A 15047-nucleotide genomic window follows, 5' to 3' on the forward strand; every position below is an offset into this window, starting at 1 on the left:
AGATTACAAGTGATACCAAATTAGTGATACCAATTAACACGTGAAAGATTTAAAACATGACTGATAGACTGGGCACACTGCACATTCCTTCATTAACAGTACATTTTGGACAACAAATTTATTTTCTGGTGGAAAATCTTAAGCTATCATTTTGAAATCAGTAAAATCAATAGGGGCAGGAACTGTGTATATGTAACTAGTATTAAGTCAAAAACTAGTTAAAGTTTATAATTAGACTGGTCTTCTTGAGAGATTTTATTCTCTATTGTATTTATATTATAATATTTAAATAGTAATAGCACAGTATAAATCATTACATTAACAGAGAAAGGCAAATCTTACCTGTAAAGGGCTCTCCCACCTATGGTAACCAAGTTAGAAAACACTCTGAAATCTGTCATGTTTTCAGGCCATGACTGTATATTCAGGTAACCTAAGGAAATAAAGTCAGAAATGTTCCATCATCTCAGCCATTGAGGCTACTTTATTGTGTACCTGAATTACGATAGATTATTCCATAATAAAGAGAGAGCAAAGGTCTGGAAAGCAGAATACATAAGTAATGAATGATATGGGACACCAGCTTTGAATTAAGTAAGACATGGCAGTACAGCCTCCTCCCACATAACAAAGGAACTGTACATAAGTTGTTTTAGGAAATTCAGACCTAGTCCAAAGCTAAACTTATGGCAAAGTGGAGAGACACGGTCAGTTCATATTTCCTCAACTCTCCACTTTTTTCTAGTCTAAGGCAGTGGACAGAATCAAATTTTCTAGGAATTGAAGTTAATGGGATTTGTTAATGTGTGGATTTAATAATTTTATCTATCAGGAAACTGAGTAAAATAATGAAACTTTGAAATGACTGAGAATTTCAATTTGTGACATCATAACTTCTGCAGCCCTCAACCGTATAATGTTTTGAGGGACTTGGAGGCTCAGGTGCATGGATCACCTCAATGGTATTGAGTGGTATCCTAGCTTTACTAGTATACTACCTAGTAGAAGTGCCTTGCAGATCAGGAAGAAGCCGCATCTCACAGGCACCACACATGGCACCATGGTTCATTATCACCCTGATTCAACAAAGCCCTTAAAGACATGACTAACTCCAAGCATAAGGCTGTGGATAGGTGTTTAATCACACTGCTACAACTTTCTAGGAAATCTGATGTGCTAGGGAAATGTGGCAAAAAGGAGGGCATACAGACATTCCAGTCCCTTGGCTAGAGAGTTACAAAGTCACCTTAAAACCTAGATCTCCAGCCAGAGCTGGAGCTGCTCCTTGGGTACTTCTGCCCCAGGGGAGCCTGATAATTGATTGTCTGCCCTCTTTTCAGTTAGGGGAGGAGGCAGGATATCAGTGAACAAATGGTAGCTGCTAAAAAGCAGCAGCTATCAAGGATAGCTCCTTGCCCTGCAGGGCCTACCCAGGCCAAAACTGCTCTCCTCCCCCGGCAGAGCCCCAGTTCTTACCAGGTTCTAGCAGTGGTGACAGGAACTTCCTCACCTTAACCTTAATCCCATCCTTGGCAGAACAACAAAGAGGACAGATGAGAAGCAGGGGGAAGTTGGAGAAATTCCTACTACCACCTGAACAGTCCAGGGATGGTTCAAGCTGTGGTGGGAATTAGCATCTCCAGTGGCCTTCCATCTTTCTGGTATGTAGCCAGGACTTCCTCTCCTACCGAGTAATCAGTAGGGACCTATCCAAATCAAGGTGGTAGATGGGAGATTTTGCAGGCTGACTATGGCACCAGTCACCATTTTCATGGACTTATCACAAGGCCCGCCCCCCATGTCTCTGATTGGCCAAGGGCCCTGGTGGCCATGCCCCTTCCTGCTGATTGACCAAGAGGGCTGTCTGTCATGCAGCCCTGCCACTCATCACTGACTAGCCTAGAAGGCTGCCCATTGAGTAGCCTTTGTGGTAGGCAGGAGTGGAGCCACATGACAGGTATCTCTCTGCCAGGCAGTGGCAAACCTTGACTGCTCCCTTTTGTACTGGAAGCTCCCCCCTACATCCTAGTGGGCTGCAAGGCCAGGCCACAGTAGCTACAAGAACTGCTGGCTCCCACGGAGAAGCCAGCATTGTATTTTTAGTACGTTTTTTGTTTTGGGGTTGTTGTTTTTTTGTAGATTTTGTGGACAATGCCTGATTTCATGGTTTCCATGAAATCTGTGCAACCATGAATTGAGTAGGTCCCTAGTAATCAGGTCCTAGCACTATCTGCGGCATGTGGAAGGGGGAGAGAGAGGAAAGGATACTGGCATCCTAGCAACTAAAATTACGCTGCATGAAACTGAACATGCATTTCACATGGCACTGGAAAACTCAGCTCTCCAGTAAAGTTGGAGCTGGAAAGAGCTAACAGTTTATGACAGCATCATTTTGATTTTTGTCTACCACATACTGCTTGAATGTCTATATGCTCACTTTTTGTGCTGGGAAACATGCATATGTCCTGATGCAAAGGTAACATGTGTCCATGGATTGAGTAAGCCCCCTCAAGCCAAGGATATTAAAAGCTGTGAATTTTAATGGGACTATTCAGGTGTTTAACTTCTGACACATGTTTAAATACCTTGCTGAAACAAGGCCTATGTTATATGAGATGTTTCCCTAGTTAGGATGAGAGTCAGAATTTACTTTACCCAGGTAACACCACTGACTAATTGGGGTTATACTCTATATTAATTAGGATACAAGTTACACTTTGTTATTGAGTGGTGAAAAGGTTAGGGAGCCATTTAATAGAAGGTCAATTAAAATAGGAAGAGCTTCCCCCCAGAAGCATTTTTATGTGCATACCATGATTGTTGCTCTTCCTTAATTATGTACATACTATCTTAGAAATAATAACTGGAAGAGAACTCATAATTAATGAATTCTTAAACCCTGCAAGATGAAGCTGTAGCAAACAAGATGTAAGTTCATGGAGCATTACTTGGAATTCTAGTCATATGTCTCCTATGAAAGTATAACACACGGATGGGAAACACTTAATTCCTCGGTAGCAATGTTTTAAAATTAAACCTCTATATTAGACCAGAATTCCTCAACAGTTTTCCATGCTGTGGCCCCTATTTCTTTGGCAAAAGTCCTCCAAGGGTTGCCATCTTGATGCTCTCCATCCTACTTAGCAATTAGGTTTTGACATCTCTTTGCCACCCTCTTTCTAAGAACTCCTGAACTGGAGAACATTCTGCATTAACTGAAATGAAGGAAATGCACTTGTGGATAACAACTAGTATGGATTTGGCCAAATGTTTATCGAATTTATGGCACTGTCTGCATCCAAAGGTTTCTGTGTGTTTCAAATAAAAACAAATGTCGAATACAAATGCAAAATGAGAAAAGAGCTCAAGTTATATAGCATCACAACTGTGTGTTACCTGTTATCTCTCTCACTGTTTGGAAGATATTTAATTTCTCTGGGTCGATTGCTGCAATTGTGTGATATGGGTCCCTGGAAGATTAGAAGGACACATTGTAATGTTCTGAATATAAAATGAGCAGGGTTATAAAACTTCTTCATGGAGTAGCACTATTCAGAATGTCACCACTTTGCTTTTAGCTATTCAAATACACCAAGTCATTTTCCAATTTCTTTAAACTTCCTGATACTGCAAAGTCCTGAATGAGTTTGTAGCCTTACATTTCCCAATTTATACTGATAGCAAGAGATGAGGCTCAGTGTATTGAACCATCAGGCAACAAAAAGTTTTGGTAAATATTTGAATTTATGAAATGCAGTGGATTTTCAACCACTGATACGCATGGCCTCAACAGGTATGGGGATGTTCACTCAAACTAATCTTTAAGACATAGTGCTGAAAATGAGCTAGTGCCATGACTGTTAAAGCAATACTAATATCATTAAAGTTGTTACTAAAAGTAGTCTAAGATTTTCAAAAGCAACCAGTGAGGTAAGGGTGGCTCTGTTAAGTAAGCTAAAGGATTTGTGTTTTCAAAAAGTGTTGAATGCCAACTCTTTTGAAAACCAGGACCCCCGCAAAACTGTTTTAACTTTTTCACCTGAAAATTGAGGCAGAATTGAGGCCAAAACCACTTTAAAAAAACCTAAATCAGTCCTGCAGCTTCTGGAGTAGCCCAGGGTACAAGTGACTTTCATTTAATGAGCCCTGTCATCAGGCAAATAAATATTAATGTAGGACAAGAGAATGTTCTGAAAATACCCACTAAATTTAAAAGAAAGTTTGTTATGCTGTGACCCCTTTGTGGAAGAAAAATTAGATAAAAAGGCTAACCCAGAAAAAATGATCTTTCAAAAATATTAAGAAAAAAGGTCTTGTGTGATACTGTGTTGTGGGATGTTTGTATTTTCAACTAATACCCCTGGGATAGAAAACAACTTTAGTAGAAGAGAAGTGCGCATTCCCAACACCTCTTTATTCGACTTTCCAAGAGGAAAATTGCTTAGAATTGATATATATGGATAATCAAACACACTGCCTTTGGAGCCATGTCCTCAGACTTCAGTACAGTAATAGAGTAATGGGGTCACTTCTAACCTTTATGGAGAGCACTTTCAAGTTAGTATGAGTGAAATGAGTTCAGGAATCTTTAAAATAAAGCCCAATGGACCACAGAAACATTAAACCTAATTTTCAACAATTTGGAGCTCTCATAAAAGTAGATGACAGGTTTTGACTATTCAACATAAAAACATCACTTTTCTCTTGCAATCTATTAACATCAAGGAGGAGAAAAAGCAAAAAAACAAAAACAACCCCACCCAATCCCTTGTGGATAATATAAAACATTGAAATATCAATGTCAGGGAGTTTTTAAGGACAAAAAATTAAAGTTCAAACCCATAAACAAGAGAAGGTAATGTGTCTGGTGTAGCTATTTGATCTGCTTACTAAAATGTAGAATAATACATACATTCTTTCCCAAACCTTTCCCATTGCATTCCATTTTTAGGCCACTCATTTTATTTGTTCATTTATTTTTAAATATGCTTCCTTCTCCCTTCCTCCCCTCCCAAAAAATTACTTCAGTGACCTTTGAATCTCCCATGTACCAAAGCTATTACTAAATTAAACAATGTTTAGGACTTTTTTAGAAAAAGCAAACAATAATTGACTACATGGTAGTGCAGCCGTCTTTTTGTTGAAGACTTCCTTCCTGAGGATTTTCTAAGAACAGACAAAGGGATAAAGATTTGTTTGTCCCAAATGGCCTCATATTATTTTTAATACTTTCTTCGCCAATGCAGGCAATAAAGTAATCCTTGAAGGCCCCCACTTCAGATAAAGATGCTATGCTGCAGGTGCCATTTAGTTTTAATTTCCATTTCCAACTTCCAGCCTTATTGTCAATGTTAGGTGCTAATAGTCATATAAGATAACATTTTGCAAGCCATTTCATTGAAATGTCTTCTCAAGGAACACTATTTTTGAAAACTACAAAGCTTCCAGACACTTTATTGCAGGAAATACCATTCTTGAAGTGCAAAGGTGCCTCATCCTGCCTTATCCAATGCTTTTTCAATCTCAAACTGAATGTCAAGTGGTGCATACATATATTAGGCAGAAGGCAGGTTAACTACTTCTGTATGCATATATTAATTAAGTTTACTTCATCCATGCCCTTAGGAAGCAAATATATAGTAATACTGATAAAGGACAATGAAGTTTATCTAAAATCCATTACAGTCAGTGGAAAGATATCTGTGGCCCTCAGTGACTTTGGTTTCTTCTCCCCACTCCCCGCCCCCTTTTAGGGGGGATAATTTCAACTCTCTTGCCAGTTTATAATAGTTGTCAGATTAAGCAGGTTAAATAATTTTACTGGAAAAAAGAAGGTGCAAACCAGGGCCAGGATATGTGAGCAGGATCTGAGGACAAGCAGGGTCAGGAAGCCAGCAGATCAATCTGAGAGCAGGGTCTAGGGAAGAGTCAAGCCAAGAAGCCAGAAAATCAAGCAGAGAGCAGAGTTGGAGGGCAAGCCAGGTCAAGAAGCCAGAAGCTGATGCAGAGAGCTAATATAGCAGGACCAGCAAAACAGTCTTGGGTCTGGTTGAACCTCTTGCCCAGACACTTGCTGTTCCAAGTCAGGTGTTTATATGGGAGATGTGGAGGGTCTTAGGAGTCTTAGAAGGGGACTTAGGCCAGACAGTCTGGTAACAGGGAGTGGGTAGAGGGTTCGGCCCTACTGAAGGCTTCACATTGGCTTTGACCAGCCTGGGTGGCTAGTTATGGGGAGCAGGCCAAGACAAGCAGCCACAGTGTCAGCCCAAGGGCCCAGGGTCAAAGATATGGTCTGACTGCAAGAGAGCAGAGCACTGTGGGAGTGGAACATCATTCTGCTCTGTAGAATGTGTACACACAAAGGAAACACTTCATTTTGAAGAGTTTCTAAATAAAGTTTTTCCCACAGGACTATTATTGAAAAATTTCTACCATTTTTCCCTGCTCACCCTTTGAATGTCATATGAAGTGCTTCAGATGCATGCCTGTACAAGGCCTAAATGAGGAATGAGCATATTGTAGTTTATTAGGTAAAAGATTATTAAAAGAAACACTGTTTTTTTAACATCTGCAATTCAAAAATATTCTCTATTGCTGCAAAAGCATCTCTCAACTCCTCAGAGGCCACTTACAGGACATAGGTTAATTCCTATGGTTTTAATTTCGAGTGTGCTTATATCTAAAATACAAACAAAATTAAGTAAACCATTTCTAAAACTAAAACGATAGAATTTATCCTGAGTACATGTAAACAACTTCTGTAAATAAAATTTAAGAGGCAAATACACATCATTATTGTTGCTCTGTACTGTCAAATTATTTAATGATTATTTGTATAATTGGTGTCCTTTCTCCTTTCGTTTCTTTTATTTTTTTTGGTAAATGTATTTTTAACATTTAATAATAAGCTTAAATGAAAAAAGCTGACCCAAGACTATAAAGTGCTTTTGACTGATTCTCAAATTTGTTTCGCTTTTAAACAACAGGACATTATTTCAACCTATTCCAGTTCACAATTATGGTTTATTATGTGATGCAAAAGACTGAGTAAATTGAAATGTCCAAGACTGGTATTAGGCCTTTTATTAGTTTGTTTTAAGCAGGATGCTGGTTTAGAGCATTGCATTTTTTCAGCATAAATGCCATAAGCTTTTGTTCCATTGGACAAAATATTTTAGCTTTTACTCATCCCTTTCTATTTTCTTTAATAAACTATAATTTGGATCCTTTCACTGAAGAATACAGTTTTGTTCCAAGGTCGTTTCTGCCAATGCTTCTTGCTTTATGCTAGACAGGTTCATTAATGTGATTCATCTCACAGTTCTGCTTTACATTTTTGCAACTAATGCCCTTTTAATACTCAAAATTACATTTCACTTAATGCATCAGCTAAGCCACAGGGCATGTTCAGATTCTGGTAAATTTCTGTGGCTGCCTGTCTTAAATTGACTAGCCTTCTACCTACCATGTGAATTTAGCAAATTTATAGCTGGGTCCTTGGTTGACCACTCCTACAGTTCAGGCAGTGTGAGGTCAGAACACTGAGCCTTTCCAGATCTTGCTCAGTGGGTGAGATGCTTAATGCCCATTAGACTAATTCTACTGAGCATTATCATGGCTGGCAGAAACTGTGCTAATGAGCTAAATGAGCAGCAGATTAGTCCAATGGGCATTAAGCGTCACCTAAAAGTGTTCACCTGTGCTAATACGCAATAGCACCAATTACAGTGCATTATTTTGGTGTTATTACATGTACTAAACTTAATGCACTGTAATCATGGCACATTAATAAATGTGTAGATGCACCCAGTGCTTACCTAAATCTAGAACAGAGCTTCTTTAAATCACTTTAATTTGGTTCCTTATCCATTCCTATGCTTTATCCCATGCTTCGTTAACCTTTCACACTGCAGTCCCTGCTTTGAAAGATGAGAAGACCATCTATATAGTCATAACCTAAGTTTGCTGGCTTATAAACATTGACCTCTGAAGTCCTAATCCAATTCCACTGAAGTTGTTGGGAAACTTTCCACTGATTTCAATGTGCTTTAGATGAGATGCTCAGTAAACAAGCACTTTAGCTTGATATCCAATCCAAATATCAGGAAATCAGGTGTCTTTTACCTCACCCTGTCTAGCAGTCTGAGAGCAAATCTATACCCTTGAGACATACTAAGGTTTACCAGTGTGAACCGAGTTCTGTACATGCCAAAAAAGAATAGAGTAACAATTGTTTGGTGTGTACTTAGGGTGCTTTCAGCAGCATCATTAGACCTTCTTATTTGTAAGTGCCTAGCTACACACTAATGGCAGTTACATTACATTTTGGCATTTGGTACGTCAGAAGAGAGTGAATGTGCAGATCTGCTTTCACCCCATGTCTCCGAAGCAGTAGAAACATACTCTGAGAGATCTCTCTTGCTATTGGCAATTTTATTTTTCTAGATACCAGAATATGTAGAAAGACTATGGAAAAATCCACAGCAATTAGGTATGTCAACAATTTCAGATTAATTTGTTGTAGTTCAATTAATGGTATCCTTCCATGATGTGAAGTTCCAAATGTGGATGTGGTGCAAGATATCAGATCTCAACATCCAGTGATGAAAACTCTAAGGAACCTACAGGTAAGATGCTAGAAGTTGACAGAAAGCTATACAATGGCAGAACAAATTGAATACATACTTATTGTTACTGCACGTGAAAATAGCTGCAGTACCTGACATAATGGAAAAATATTCCAAGTGTTTCACTGTGTTCATCCATTTGTAGGACTTTGTTCATTTTAATAGGGACTGCTATACCTCAAAGTGGCAAACTTAATTCACCACAGCTGATGATTGATGCTCACAAGAGGTCTGAATAAGTAAGGAGATCTAATCATACTTTTATTTTACCAAGGCTAATCCTTTCAGGATGGATGACAGACAATGCAAGAGAGCTGGTAGATGCCTTGTATTTCACTGCTGTATCAAAAGAGAATTTTTTTTGACCAAGAAGCATCTCAGGTGGAAAAAAGATGCCCATTCTTACAGTGATATTGACATTAACTGTAACCAATTGCATCTAAATACAATCTAAAGTGCTGGTTGAGGTTACATTTTCAATTATATGTTAAAAATATGCTATAACTATTTTTTCCTTAAGAGTGGAAAAATTTAGATGTTAGTCAAACTTTACTTTTAAAAAAAATCTCTTCAGTCGTCCCTGAGCTTTTAATGGTGTTTAGATGCAAAATACAGATATGTATACACTGAAACACTGGATCTAAGCACTCTTTGGTATATGGGTCTTTGCAACTCACCTGAATATGCATTTCATAGACAACTTATCTAATGGTCAAAGTCCATTGGTAAGTTTTTCAGTTTATGTATATTGTCATAGTCAGTAAAGCCACAAGGATCTGCTCCCAGATATGCATCTGCATTTTGCAGATAAGGTAATTTTTAGTTCATGATAAGAAATTCAATTGAAGCAAACCATTCTCTGCTTCCCAGCCTCTGAGAGGCTGTCCCTCCAATCCAGTCACAGGGCTCATAAAGTAATCTTATATTCCAGCTGTCTTCCCCTTTCTCAGCACAAACTTTCTTCTTTGTCCTTTCCTATGTAAAAGCTGAATGTAAGTATCAAGCTGACAGAATCATCGCTTCACAAACTGAAGAGAAAACCAATTTAGTTTGGAGCTTCTATTTAATCAGCCATTCCAGAAGCCACAAGTCAGGATGTCCACAATTAATTCTCCCCTGCTGCAAAACCACAGTCTGGCACAAAGTTTTTGGACTTACCCATGAATCCCAGTGACAAGAAAAATCAGATTTCCATTGATCTTGGTGCAGTTTATGAACTTGTCAATGTTGCTGGAATCCACAGTTTGAGCTGACACCAAACTCCCTGTGCCAATGCCATCACATGCTGCCAAAACAAGAAACATGTGAAAACAGCTGGTAAAAATGTTCAGTTAATCAAGAAGTGTTCAATGTTTAGTCACCTGAGAATTTATTTGCTCCAGAAATGGGCAAAATGGTCTATTAATGGTTCAGAAGAGGGATGCTTAATAGGGGTGTGCAAAACAGGCCATATTGGATTCAGATTCTGATTCAGCCTGAATCGGAGACAGCAATTCAATTAGTTGATTTGGATCACTGTCCCAATTCATTTTGGCTGAATCTGAAGATTTGATGCTGATTCAGAGAATCAGAAATTCAGCCACAGACACAGATTTAAATGTTTTTTTCTACATATCTTGAGGTACCAGGTGTAGCTCGTGAATACTAAGATGGTGGGACAGATGGAGCATCCCACAGAAGTTGGGAGGGGGGGACCCATGTGATAGGTGGCAGACCCAGAAGTGGACAGGAAGTACTTCTGGTCCACTTCCAGGTCCACCACTGAGTGCATGGGGGACACTCCCCACACCCCCTGGCTTAGTGATCAGCCATGGGGGGGACCCTGGGTGCCCACCCAGACCCAGAAGGCACCAGTGGTTGAGCAGGGGGGCAGGTCCCCTGTGCACACCGCGGTGCACCCAGAATTGGACCAGAAGTTCTTCAGGTCCACTCCAGGTCCACCACCGAGCATGCTAGGGACCCCACCACACTCCTATAGGATGCTCTATCCACCCCAGCAGGTCAGCATTCACAAGTCACTTGGTACCTTGAGGTTTGTAGAAAAAAATATATAAAGCTGTGTCTATGTCTGAATCATCAGATCTCTCCAAATTGATTCAGAGTTTCCAATTTGATTCAGAGGGATCAAAGGGTCTCCTGATTCAGTTCGGAGACTAGGCTGCCAAATCAGGCTGAATCTCTGCTGAATCAAATCAGTAAATGAAGGTCTGTAACAGCCTTAATGCTCAACCCCCCACCTCCAGGTCACATCCAGCCCCCAGACCATGCAGTCAAGCCTGCAGGGGTCTGTACAAGTTCAAAAACTGTGTGGTGGGAGAAGTGATAGTACCAATTGCCATTCCACTGCCACCAAACTTTTAGATTTGTTGGAAGGTCCCAAGAAAGACAATATGCTGGATTGGCAAGCATAAGTAGCCTGGGGCCCCATCCGGGCACATACTGACTTTCTGGAGGCAGCATGGGGCTTGATCCAGTGGTGCAGGGCCCCAGGGAGGCAACACTGGCCAAGAAAAATAGGGAGGGGTCCCAATCTTTTGGCACAGGCCCCAGGGAGATATACAGCTGAGGGAAGCAGTGCCAGGCTCCGATTGTGGGGCAAGTGACTGGTGGCTGATGGAGATGGTACAGCATCATGATCTTGCAGCACAGGGCCCTAATCCAGGGTTATGGGGCCAAGGAAGGAAGTGGAGTGCCTGATCCTGATGCACAGGGTTTAATCCACCCTGAGGACTGATCCTGAACCAATCATTCAGCCTGCAACCACAAAAGTTTAGATACCCTGGGTTCAGAACATTTGCCCATTCCTGAAAACAAACTTTTCAAGGTCTAAAAATATGGAATTTTAGGTATTTGCCCTTTAAAAAAGAAGTGCTAATGTTTCCCTTATTCCTCCTGAGCATCCAACTGACAAACAAGCTGTTAGCTGCTATGCAGCTGTTAGCAATACAGCTAGATGCTTCCCAGTGAGGCCCTTCCATTTAATTCAAAACTTGCATGCTCTGGCATATATGCTAGTCACCTGGGTACAGCGTCCCCTGATTACAACTGGTCAACACAGACAGCTACTTACATTAGACTCCAACATTGGCTCCTATCATTGCAGTATCTGAGCCCCTCTCACAGAAACATGATAACAGTATTATCACTCTCCTTCTTCCCAATAGATAGGGCTATGAGCTCAAATAGAAAATTGTGCACACATGTGCCTGCATGTGGAAGTATATATTTGGGGAAGAGCTATTTATTGCATCTAGACTCAAGAAATAAACATTGAATTCAGTTTAGAATGCAATGAGACCATCTGCATTTAAATCAGCATGAGGCAGAGGTCTTTCTGTTTGTTTGCTTCCACCCCATGTGGTATTACTGTTTGGGGCTTGACCTGCTTGCTGCCTATTATATTTCTTTACAGGAAGCATCTGGTGTCTGCCTCTATTACAACAGTACAGGAGAATGCCACAGGCTGGTGGTGGGGAAAACAGGTAGTGTTTTATTCCTATTGCTGCTGGTACCTTGTATTAAGAAAAAGATATGCATGACCCTCCCATTGATGACCTGTTGGTAAAGTAAATGGAATGGGCATTACATTCAGAAGTTTCCTGGTAAGAGAAAGAGTCTTGGACCTCTTTCATATCCATCAGAGGAAAGAAGAGAGCATTTTGTTTTTCTCAAGGTCAGGAATGATCTTTTAAGGAAGTGGAGCCCCCCAAAAGCTATAATTGGAGGTGTGGGATATCCCACAAAAATAACAGTACAGTTAGTGGATGCTAATACAAGTTATATTTTTCATATGATCTGACCCCTGAATGCACTCTACAGCTGTTACATAACAAATGTTCATGGTTGCAGAGCATTTACAATGGATGATCACACAAAAAACTAACCCTCGATAAATCAGCTATTAGCAGAAGGTGCTCTAGAACACAGTATGTTAGGGAACTTCTGTTCAGGTTCTTCTAAGGTTAATTTTTTCATGGCCAGTGGCACCAGCCCAGCCCTACCCTCAGGGATGTTACAGAGAGGAGAGAGTCTCCTCCCTGTGTAGCAAGAGAAGGAGAGGGAAGGAGAAGAGAAAGCATATAGTTGCCAGCTGGGTTTTGTTATGGCCAGAGCTGGGGGTTAGGTATTGAGGGGAGTCAGGCTGGGGCCATGAGGCAAGGGGACAAGTGGGTAAGTGGGCTTTTCCACCCCACCTGCCCCCACACCATATCTCCAGCCACAGCGAAGCCCAGCCAATAGCTGTGCATTGCCATTGTCAAGAGGCTCAAGCCAGGGATTGAGGAAGGGAGCCCCCTCCCACCTCACAGGCCAGTCCCAGCCTGGCTCCCCCAATACCCCAGTCAAGGTAGCTGGGGAGTCCCATGAGGCAGGGGGGCTCCCTTCGTCTACCCCAGCTGCTGGCTCAGTTTTGCCATGCCTAGAGCTGGGGGTAAGGGTGAAGTTGAGGGTGAGGGTGAGGGTGAGGAGTAGTTTGGCAACTTCCTGAGAGGCTGCTGGAGCACCCCTGCCCATTGGCCCGGGCTGATACAGGCAAGCTTGAGTCCTGCTGACCCATCTGTTGAGTTGTGGGGGAGGGGGAAGGAGGGGCTCTAACTCCTTTGTGTAAAGCACCATGAGTTTGTGCCTCCCCTAAATGTCTGTAGGCACCCTGTGAGTAGTGAGGGCTTTGGAACTTTTCCCCTATAAGTTTCCCACAGTTAAGTTTAAACTTGTATGAATATTAATACTAGTAACCATTAACGAAACCCTTACACTTTTACTCCTCTAAAAAGGATTTATAAAATATAGTAGCCTTGGCTTTTCCCAAAGAAGAAATGCATACGTTACCCATATTAACATATCATAGTGATAAAACCTGAAATACATTAAATTTAGCCACCATAGTTTAATGTCCGTTAGCTGTTGCTACTGGATATTGTAAAACTTATTAATGAATAACATTTCATTTTAAAAAATCTGCTTTGCAGTACAGGTATGCAGACAAATTCCAAGAAAAGCTATGATAAATTAACATCTACCTTTAGGACAAATGTCAGTGCAGGGTTTGCACATCTTAATACCATTTTCTTCAACCTCCATTTTGGAGCTGGGACAGGCACGTACGCAGGAGCTGGAATCCACCACAAAGTTATCTGGAGGGGAAAAAAAAAAGGACAGTACTCAAAATGAGCCAATGTACTATGTAATCTTGAGACTGGTAATTTTGCACTCGGAAGATAAAAAAAGTTTAATTATTGACTTAATGTTTTAATAGAGGGTAAAAATTTCAAAAGCACCTAAGTGATTTGGGAGCTTAAATCCCATTTGCAAAAAGGGAACAAATGTGACAGCTGAAGACCCATGGAAGTTAATGAGACTGAAGTTCTCCTAAGAACCTAAGTCACTAAGGATTTACACTAAGTCTACATTTTAACAGTTTTATCCATTACCATTTTCCCAAATGGTGTGAAGATAATTTCTTTTCTATCCAGTTACTGAAATTTCATAGATTTCACAGATTCCATAGGCATTAGGGCTGGAAGGGACCTCTCAAGATCACCAGGTCCAACATCCTGCCCAAATGGCAGGCAGTCAGCTGGGGTCAAATGATCCCAGCAAGATAGATATCCAAGTGTTTCCTAAAGGAATCCAGAGTAGGTGCCTGCACCACCTCTGGGGGAATTCTATTCCAGGCCCTGGGGACTCAGATAGTAAATAAGTTTTTCCTTATGTCCAGCCTAAAACGGTCTTCCAAGAGTTTGTGACTGTTGGACCATGTCTTCCTATGGGGTTCCCTGGTGAACAGATGTTCTCTCAGTTCCCAGTGCACACCATTATATTCTTATAGGCTGCCGCCAAGAAAAATTTACCTGTCTTGGTCTCAAAAGACTGTGTGAAATCAGATGTGTGCCTACAATACCTATCACCTATGTTTCTTTTCATGAGAGGAGCACAAGTGGAAAGAAGCACTAGAAGAGCCTTAATTTCAAATATCTTAAACTTTCAGGGGAAAAATCATGAATTATTAAAGAATAATAAAGAATTAGGAGGAGGGAAGAGCCTATATGGCAATTAACTTTCATTTTCATAATGAACAAGTATAAGGGGCATCATTAAAATAGTGGAGAGCAATGGGACTACTCTGGCAAGTAACACATATCCTCAGTTTAAGCAAGGTGGAAGAATCTAACCCTGGCTTTTAACATTACTTTAACCCTTAATATTTCTGACAATCATTGTGGTCTTCCCTATTACAACTGCGGGGAATACTGTAGAAATTGAAATTCTGAGTCTGATTTGGGCTGAATTAAGGTTCCATTTATAAGAGTTTGCTTTCTCTTATCATACTTATGTTCTGGTTAGCATGAGACAATACTCACAGAACTTGGTGGAGGGAGGAAGAGAAAAACTAAACATTGTCTTTTTAATGGGCAACAGGCT

At 40.6% G+C, this 15047-nt stretch overlaps 1 protein-coding gene across 8 annotated transcripts in view; it reads right to left on the reverse strand.

Annotated features, from left to right (window-relative positions):
• ERBB4 (erb-b2 receptor tyrosine kinase 4) overlaps positions 1-15047 on the reverse strand; it is a 1162978-nt gene that overhangs the window by 299989 nt on the left and 847942 nt on the right. For all 8 annotated transcript variants that reach the window (XM_090044919.1, XM_090044916.1, XM_090044918.1 and 5 more), the window contains exons 8-11: positions 13646-13759; positions 9786-9912; positions 3397-3470; positions 343-433 (exon numbers count right to left, since the gene is read on the reverse strand). In XM_090044919.1, the coding sequence (XP_089901045.1) occupies positions 343-433; positions 3397-3470; positions 9786-9912; positions 13646-13759 (406 nt within the window). The remainder of the gene's footprint in view (positions 1-342; positions 434-3396; positions 3471-9785; positions 9913-13645; positions 13760-15047) is intronic.

This window comes from Crocodylus siamensis, chromosome 4 (assembly GCF_052110815.1).
Source record: "Crocodylus siamensis isolate JL-2025a chromosome 4, ASM5211081v1, whole genome shotgun sequence".
NCBI lineage: Eukaryota > Metazoa > Chordata > Crocodylia > Crocodylidae > Crocodylus > Crocodylus siamensis.